Source organism: Notolabrus celidotus, chromosome 19, assembly GCF_009762535.1.
Source record: "Notolabrus celidotus isolate fNotCel1 chromosome 19, fNotCel1.pri, whole genome shotgun sequence".
NCBI lineage: Eukaryota > Metazoa > Chordata > Actinopteri > Labriformes > Labridae > Notolabrus > Notolabrus celidotus.
Genome location: NC_048290.1, coordinates 20174030 through 20183838, shown reverse-complemented (window position 1 = coordinate 20183838; position 9809 = coordinate 20174030). Strand labels below are relative to the sequence as shown.

General features: G+C 37.9%; 1 protein-coding gene across 3 annotated transcripts in view; it reads right to left on the bottom strand.

Annotated features, from left to right (window-relative positions):
* Window positions 1-151: 151 nt before the first annotated feature.
* LOC117831100 (retinoic acid receptor RXR-alpha-A-like) overlaps window positions 152-9809 on the bottom strand; it is a 245489-nt gene continuing 235831 nt past the window's right edge. For all 3 annotated transcript variants that reach the window (XM_034709605.1, XM_034709606.1, XM_034709607.1), the window contains 3 exons: window positions 9528-9619; window positions 6670-6775; window positions 152-5067 (listed from right to left, as the gene is read on the bottom strand). In XM_034709605.1, coding sequence (XP_034565496.1) covers window positions 4920-5067; window positions 6670-6775; window positions 9528-9619 — 346 coding nt within the window. In that variant the 3' untranslated portion in view covers window positions 152-4919. The remainder of the gene's footprint in view (window positions 5068-6669; window positions 6776-9527; window positions 9620-9809) is intronic.

Genomic DNA, 9809 nt, shown 5'->3' with positions numbered 1-9809 from the left:
CACCCGCCGATGTTTAGCTTCACAACAGCGCTTAGGTACAGATGGGTGACATCACAGATACTACTTCCATTATTTATACAGTCTACAGTCCACGCACTGCGACGATTTCTGCAAGTTTTGTCCATTGAAGAATACACAGAATGACCATACATCACTTTTGAGTTTTTTAATAACCTTTTTTTCTGTCCATGAAAGATAGAACATCAGAGAACAACCAACAAAGAACAGATGACAAAAATTCCATCTCCTTAAAAATAGACATAAAAATAATGAAAGACATTCCCATCTTGCAGCGACAGGTTGAAAATGGCAAAGTAAAAGCGACACAGTTACCAAGGTGCCAAAGCAAATGACTCCCCCCACTTAAATTTTCAATCTGAAAATCGTCTCTTGAATCTTTCAATAAGCTTTTCCACGACGCGTACAAGAGCTCACAGAAGAAACGGGGAAAGAACAGAGTACACAAGCGAGGGATAAAATTACCTTTGTACAAAAATAGATCTTTCCAAGTGTTTTCATCTTTTTTTTGTTTTCATTTTCACTTGAACATTTTTTTCTGTCTATGCAACAAAGAAAGCAGTGATTGTGTCACGAGCTCAGCTTTTTCCTGATTACACTTTTTGAACACAATTGCCAAGCAACACATACATTTGAGGGTTTTAAAGTCTTAACCTTTTTTGCTTTTTTTTTACTCTTGTGTTTTTTGTTTCGAGGTTCCAGAGACTGCTGGAAAGCTGGTTCTTTTTTTTTTTTAAGTTCAGAGCTGCTGCGATTCTGCTGGTTGATCAGGACTAAATTTACAAAGTCAAGTTTGAAGTTCAAAAAAACGTCTCAGGTGTTTGTGAGTCAAAGAACACAGCACAACTCTTCAGCTGAAGAACACCTGGCGTGGAACTGTTTGGTCTGAAAGACTCGTCTTTCAATGTCAGAAATAATTCAGGAACAGCTCTGTTGATATATATTTATAAATATATACACATATACATATTAACAAAATATAGCTTTATGTTAAAAGCATTCACGTAAGTAATCATTCTATGTTTCTTAATGTAGTCAAGATCCTTGTCTGTTCGGGGGTGAGCTTGCACATAAACATCCACCTTATGGCTTAAGATACCTGCGCTCACAGATCACAGTAAACTAAGAGGAGACCTCAGAATTAAAGGAGAAGGAGGGTATTATTTTTTTTTAAGTTGGGTCATCCAGTCGAAAACAAAAGCTTCATTGCTGGATATCAGTGAAATATTGTGATTAAGTTTTTCTCAGGAGAAATCCCAAAATGGAGCCTGTCTTCATATAAATTGTCAAAGTAAAGCTCTCTTTGCTGTCATGATTGTAACTGTTGATTGATCGAGTACAAAGTAGAACTTTCCAGAATACGAATGCTGTAAACTGAGCTCATACTGGCAGTCAATACTGTCACCTGGATAGATTCTTTGAATACAGGCCACCTTAATGAAAGTGTTTAGTAAATTAAAACAAGTCATTAAGTCATACTGAGGTTATTGCTACTTTTTCAAAGTCTCAACAAACAGACACTGAGGTTTGTCTAATAGAGGAACGATGATGATAAGAACGCTGTCAGAAAGTGCCATCTTTTTGTCTGATTAAATACTTGTAGAAAAATTCAAGTACTGTTGCAGTGCTGCTTCTCTTCCACTAGAGGGAGCTCACACATCCCTCATGCTCTCTGGTGTTGGGTTATGTTGTAGTCCTGTGAGAAGTGAGCAGTGTGTGACTTTTCAGAACAGATTCTTTCCCTTTTTTTTTTCTTCTCAAGGACAGAGATCACGGAGGTGTCTGGGAATACGTTTTACAGAGAGAAATTGGCAAATGGCCGTTTTATTGTTGGTGTCTCGACGGCAGTCAACATCTATGGAGTCCTGATGGTGCCACCAAATAACAGCTTTTTCAGACATCATTATTATGAAGAAAATAAGCTGAACACAGGTCAGTTTGAGCCTCTGTTACTCCTTTCACTGTCTGAATTCTATGTAATCTTTAAGAAGCTTTAAATGTTTAAATTGATTAATTACAGTATGAATCAGTATAAAGTGGAAACTGACAACAGATGGAGAACTTAAAGCTCCTGTGAGGAGTTTTTATATGCTTATGAAAAATAATTAAATTAATACTGTTGTCTCTATATGACTGAAAAACACAATGAGAACATGAACATGAAGACTGACTCTTTCTTTATCATTATTTTTAATTTCTTAAAACTCCAGTGGGTGACAGTTGAAGTTGCCGAGAAACAGACTCTAATTACATTTCTTCAGCAACAGTTTCCATGAGTGATTATTTTAAGTGTTCAAATAAATCAGAATGAGAGTTTTTGTTAAAAGTATGACTTTTACATGTTTAGGACAAAGCCTGTTAAAAAATTAAAAGGTACTGCTTTGTCCACATGGAGCGCAATAATCCACACAGCCTGAAAGATCCTCACAGGACCTTTAAATAGATAACTTTAAAGTATTTTTAAAGTAAGTATGAATCTTCATTTGATTTATAAAATCAATTATTTGGAGATCATTCAAAGAATTGATTATTTCAAATGTCCATTTCTTATTTATATCTTCATTATGAATGACTTAATTATACGGCATTGGATCCATAACTGAAAAGAAAATTGTACTATTTTGTTTGAGTTGGTGTGTTTTAAACAGATCATTTGTAAATGCTGAAAAGTGTATCTGACGCGGCACCCTCAGGACTCAATACTTCTTCTCTAAAGGTTAATGAAAACACAGTGTTAAGGTTTGATTTTCTTTCCTTTCTTTTAGTTCAACATGTGTGTTGAAGTGATTTAATCCTCTTTTAGTGATTTTCTCACATCAAACTGAGCAACAGCTTTATTTAGCATGACCTCAAAGATCGCCATGCTTGGCTACTCCATGAAACACTTTTAAAAGATGACGGCTGTAAGCTGTTTGTTCTCTGTTTAACACACCAGGGTGAAGAAACCATCACAGAGTGACTATCAAATATCTGAAGAGTGGAAAAATAACCCAAATAAGAAATATACTCCAGTCCAGGAAAATATGACAAAAATCCCACACCTCAAAACGTGTGTTTGAAAAGGTTATCAGACCTGTTTGAGGCAGACTAACATGCACTCTCTCTGTAGACAATCTTTGGAAATGCACTCGATGCATAGTTTTGCAGCAGCTGCAGCATTTAGAGAAATGGAAAGGAGAAAAAAGCAGAATATGAGCATAAAGCATACACAACATGGAGATATCTAACATTTCAGTTCAATGTGAATGACACTTGGTTGTCCAGAGAAGTGCAGAGAGAGCGAGTGTGCGTGTCCCTCTGAGGAGGAACACTATTTAGGCATTCCTGATTGGGCCCGGGCCAAATTCCACCTCAGAGGTCCGTTGCATCAACATCAGCTCTCCGTTTAGGAACCCGACTCCACTGTCATGAGGTTAAGTGCCAAGTAACAAACAAATAAACAAATAATGGCTCTGCTGCAACGACAAGCACTCTCCCGTATACTGCAAATGGTAAGATGAGTGTCAAGAACTGAAGGTCAGAATGATGGAAACAGAGGTAATAGTGCATCGCTGTTGTTAAAATTAAAAACTGATAACATCAATACTGTAAATGGTTGTAACTTTCTGTACAGGTAGATATGAGGTGATTTGAAAAGCTAACACCCGCTGCGTGGAGCAGGGGGATTTCTGAGTGTGGAGGTGTAAATGGTGTGCTGAAATTCACATGAAATGAGAAGTGGAGAGAGGTTGGAAAAAGGACAAAATTGAGCTCAGAGGGCCGGCTTAAACAACATTTCATCCCCACAGATGAGGCCGTGTGCTCACTCTGCAGCCTTCCAAGCATGTTGTGATCACCTGTGAGGTTTCAACAGAGGCCAGTTGTTTCAAATAGGAAAACAAAAAGTTGTTCCTGCCCCTGTTGGTTGCCTCTCAGAGCATCATGTAGCATAAAGCTAATGTATGGCTAATTTACAACAGCCTGCACCTTCCTGTGTGCAGAAGGACTGCACAGATTGTACAAAATAAGCTCTCCCAATTCTTGTTCGGTCAGTTAATATCAACCGACGAGCTGATTAGTGAAAGAATATGCCGTCCTCCGCGACGTTGCACAGTGCTAATAGAGTAAGACATAGTTGTATTTGTTGGAATTGGGCAGAGACCTGAGGTTTTTGAGCACTTGCAGTCTTGTTAACCCACCTCTGAGTTCTGCTCCACAAAAGCTCACACTTCAAAAAAACAGCTAGTGCAAGATCTGACATGTTCAATCGAGTCAGGCAGGAACAGACAAGCTCCTTTTGGAGCAGACATATTGTCCCCCACTGTCACCCCCCACCCCGAAGAAAGTTCAGTCCTGATAGAGAAAGAAAGAGAGAGAGGGCTCAGGTCTAAGTGTAGACAGCCTGAGGCTCTCCCAGTCCACGATTGTCCCGATCACAACGCTGAGTGCCCGAACATGACATCACCGCTGCTTTGTTTTTTTTAATTATACCTGCAAGCAAAACTGTGGGTGCTAAAACCTGATCATCTCAGCTTTTTCTTGACAAGGTGTAGGAAAAGCGAGGATGAAAACGATGGCTCAAATTTTTGTTTCTTTTGTCCTCAGTCCGGCCTTATTTCAGTCCGCTGCTGTCGCTCCTGTTGCGGTGACATTTTCATATATATTTCTTATTTATATATTTTTACAAGGTATAAAACAGACCCAAAGACATGATGAATTCATTGTTTTGAAACACATCAAAGGTAGCCGGGGAGAAAAGGGAACAAGGGAGGATGGGAGAGGATCTCCATTCAAAGTCATCACGTGATCTGTCCCCTGTTGGAGCTGGGATTTTTAAAAAAAGGACCCTGCTCCCGATCCAGGGCGGGTGGGAGACGTGGGGGAGGAGAGAAAGGGGTGAGAGAGGTCAGCCCTCTCTGCTATTATGTCATTTGATGCGGGGCTTCTAGCATCTCCATGAGGAAGGTGTCAATAGGCGTGTCACCGATGAGCTTGAAGAAGAACAAGTGCTCCAGACACTTGAGGCCGATGGAACGCAGTGCTGGTAACCGCAGCAACAGCTTGGCAAATCTGTCACAGCACAAAGCAAAAATTAGGAACATGACTGAAAAAGTTTGATACAACTGAAAGGGCGGGAGGGAGGGGGAGATAATACTGGGAACAAACAAACAAACTCCTCTACTGATGCCAAGTATACGCGCAGCATTCTCTTTGTAGTGTGCAGAACCACATATTGAGTCTTATGCAAGATCCGCTCATCATCAAATCACACACTGTCACATGGCGTGTGTCAGATTCAAAAGGATAATCATTGCATTCACTATTTAATACATGATGTTACATTTTTAAAAAATGTCTTATTTGCTTCAAAAAAAAAATCCTGTTTGATTGTATTCAATTTATTTTTAAGATTTTTTTTGTAATGACTTATTATTATTGAAGTTGGGTTTAAATTGCACAATAGTTTCATGGAAAATGCGTTAAAATGAAAAAGATACATGAGAATATTTTTTTATTGCACTCAATTTTATGTTTTCCCCATTTTTCTAATATAAAGTAAATCATAACAAAACCAGAGGTGGGCAGTTAATCAAAAATTTAACTAAATTAATCATTAATCCATTAAGGTATTAACTTTGATAGTCCGTTAGTTCTGTTTAAGGAAGCAAACATCAACGTTAATGTCTTTCCCCCTTCCTCCTGCAACGAAAAGGGTCACCACAATCTAAGTCCAGTAAAAGAGCCACAGATTACTTAAAATCTACAAAGGCCGCATGCTCTGGCTGAAGTTGTCTGTGATCCAACATGTGAGAGCAGGGTTTGGGGATCCTTGTTCTTTCTCAGGTAAACAACCTCAGCGTATATTCTCTCCTAGTGGTGAGAATAACGGCTTCTTTTAGTGATCCAGATCATTCAAGAAGAGGCTCTTTTGGCTCCCAAACGGCTCTTCCTAGCAACTAACTGTTCTGCACTTCTGTATATACAATTATTATTATTATTATTATTATTATTATTATTATTATTATTATTATTATTATTATTATTATATTTTATCTTATTTTAATTTATGTGATCTTTATTTAATTTTATCCTTATTTTATTTTATATCTTATTTTATTCTTTCTTCCATTAATATTTTGACTTTCCTACATACTTTAATGACTGAATTCCCCTCCCCAGAGCCAGGTTGTTCCAGACTGACACATCACTATGCTCCCAGGCTCAGCACAGACGTCAGTTGCCTTAGTGCTGCGTTCCTCCAGTGAAGTCAGGTAACGCAACAATGACTTCGTGAAAGAGAACGGGATTTAAACGTTTCGAAAATCGCTTTTTAAATGAACGTCCACATTGAAAGGTAATAGCAAAAGTAACACAGATAATTAATAATTAAAAAATAATGGAAATAATTTTAATTTCACTCATCTTTTTGATATATACAAACATCTTTGCAGCCACTCTGTTGATGTAAAGATTGCTCATATAGGGATTATGTAAGTACCTCAAAGACATTTATGTGGATTTATATTAGGGTAAATAAAAATAAATATAAAGACTGCATGTTAAATGCAAGCTGAGAACCATACTATTTTTGTGTTTCTCCATCTGCAGGGTTGAACTCAGCTGCAGAGTCTGCGGGGATCTGCACACTCATTTCTCTGTTTGTGTTCATACCTGCCAGGCTGCTCGGGGTATTTCTGTTTGCAGTAGGCCTCTAAAGACGCGTACACTTTCTCTCTTAGAGCTTCTACCTCGCCTGGGTTGGACAGACCTTTAGAGTCTGTGGAGAGACACAAAATAATACAAAAAAAACATCATCAACAACAATAGGGATCAATAACATTCATTGTAGAATTCCTGAAGCTTTTATTTTATATAATTACATTAAAATATGTTTAACTATCATGTAGGCCCTGGTTTCACATTCTTCTTCATGACCTTAAAGTTGCCAAATGTTTCAAGGTGCATTTTTTTTCATCCTCGATGCCCTGTATGTGTCTGTGACGGCAGCAAAGTAAAAATGGGTTGAAGGGTCTTCCAGGGTCATGTCCTCACGAGCACCTTGCAGTGATGCATGATGGGGAGCAGAGCCAAACTAACCTAAAAGTTGAGTTTTAACCTCCCAGGCTCATTATGGATGTGTGTCACCTCACTCTGGGTTATTCCAATTAAGACTGTCATTTCTAAGCTGCGCTAATTTAAGCTTCACTGGAGGACTCTTCTCTCATGAACGACACAAACACATCATTGATTAAGTTTCCTGACCAACAAAACATTGCACAATTGATCAACAATGAAAGCACATTTGTTGTTAATGGCTGGGCTCAATCACACAGTGTGGGAAAGGAAGGACTGAGGGCCTTTTTAGCCTCGCCATCCAGTCCCGTCCCATCCTCCAAATACCCAAGCTTTTGCTTTCTCAGTCAGACCAGTCTAGAGAACCCTTAATTAACTAGGAACCAAGCCGAGAAGTGAACCGGGGCCACTGGGCTTGGATGTGACCCGGACAAAATGTGGAACACAGAGGATCACTGTATCTAGGGTGAACCGATCGGCGGTGGCACCAGAGGGACGGAGGAAGGCTGACGCACCAAGTCATTAAAATATTGGGTCACATTCATGGGTTGGTTTAGTATACTTCAGTGTATACTTTGGTGTTTTCATATAGGACAGCAGACGTAGTAACACACAGAGTGAGACATGGCAAGTTAAAACAGGAGCCTTAGTGAAAGAAACTCAGGAGAACATAAAAATACAAAAAGGATCCATATTTTCTTTTTTAAAGAAAACAGTACACCATCATTTTACATTCTGAGATCACCTTGAACTCAATACTTTCACAATATTGACTTTCTAAAAATATGTTGCTTCTTTATCTTAGTCTCTTGCCTTACACCAAATACTGTAGCCCAAACAACATGGAATATTTTCAGTGAGTGATACCAATACCAGAGATGATTTTGCACCTGACTACGCACATTACTAATAATGTTGCTTTCCCAAATAGACACTACTAGTCAAACATTTTGGACACACCTTCTCATTCAATGGTATTATATATTTGTAATTATTTTTAACATGGTAGATTAATACTGAAAACATCATAACTATGAAATAATCAAGTTTTGCCATAATATGGATTACAACAGTAGTCAAATAGGGCTATCCATTGTGTACTAACCCTACCTCTAAACAACACAACTGATGGTCTCAAGCACATTAAGAAGGGAAGTCATTCTACAAATGAACTCTTGACAAGGCTCATGTTAATTAGAAACCATTCCAGGAGACAACTTCATGATGCGGACTAAGAGAATACCAAGAGTGTGCAAAGCTGTCATGAAGGAAAAAGGGGGCTACTTTACAGAATCTAAAATATAAAACATATTCTGCTTTGTTTAATACTTTTTTGTTCATTAAATAATTATATATATGTTCTTTCATAGTTTTGATGTCTTTGGTATTAATCTACAATGTTGCAAATAATTAAAATAAATACAAACCCTTGAATGAGAAGGTGTTTCCAAACTTTTCACAGGTAGTGTATTTCACATAATAATAGACAGCCAATGTATCACATTTAAACTAAAGACAGTACAGAGGGTTGCAAACAATAGTGGTGAAGCCTGAACCAAACATTGCTATATGCGTCATATATTTTCTAAAGCAAGTTTTCACATCAGCAAAAAAAAATCTGAACACAGACGCCAATGTCCTTATCCATATATATTAGTGATAGGCTCAAATTAGCATCATAAGGTTGCATACACAATATAGTGTGCAGGCTCTACCAGTTGAATGCACTGCTTCTGTGCCAAATTAATGTTTTCATCCCCCTAAAAGAGTCTTTCATCCAAATTTTGCTGAATAAATAAACAAATGTTTGCAAGAAAAGTGTACTGATGGTTACCTGGGAGATGAGTTATGATTCAGCTGTAGTTTGAGAACTTTTTTAATCATAGTTTTGTCATTTTTTTCCCATAGTGAAACTTTTTTTTTCCACTGAAAACACTTTATAAAGTGCATACTGCATCAATATGGAAGCTTTTCACAACACTTTTCAAGGTTTGAGTTTAATACTCAGATTGGGACATTAGGTGGAGGCTCATTAAGCTTCAAATCATTTAATGAGTCATATTCTATTCTTGCAGTATGAAGGTCAGATCAGGTTTTCTTCTCGTCTGTAGCAGCTCCACTGCACATTAACATATCTGAACTAAAAGCCTCAATGCTTTGTTATATATACTGGTGTTAAATGAGAAAGAATGTTCTTGACAATACAGCAACTCTCTGAAAGAAGAATCGCACACTGTACATACTGTATAGTAACAGTGCTGTGAATACTTAACTGTAAATTAGTGACCCTTTGTATTGGAATGTATAAACTCCTTCATTTGTGATGTTCTCTGTCAGCTGATCCTTTTGGTTCAAGGTGGAGTGGAAATCACAAATCAAAAGAAAGTGTTTGATGATGTTAACTCTTAAAAACCTTTCAGCTGCAAATAAGAGCTTTCATTCATAGTGATAGTTACCTGGGTTGAAAAGTACTATCGCTCGAAGGCACCCCAGTTCTGTCTTATCCATCTGCATGTCCCTCATCTTTGACACCAGTTCTGTTAGCACTCTGCAAAAAAGACACAAGACAATGAACACACAGAGTCAGAGGAGAGGTTCCTTTCAAAATCAGGCAAAGTTGAAAATACATTTCCAAGTTTGTGGAATCTTTCTCAGCCACAGGACTATGAGTTATGAGTTTTAATGGACAACCTAATGAGCTCCAAAAAGTCCAGATCACAGGAAACATTTGAGTCTAA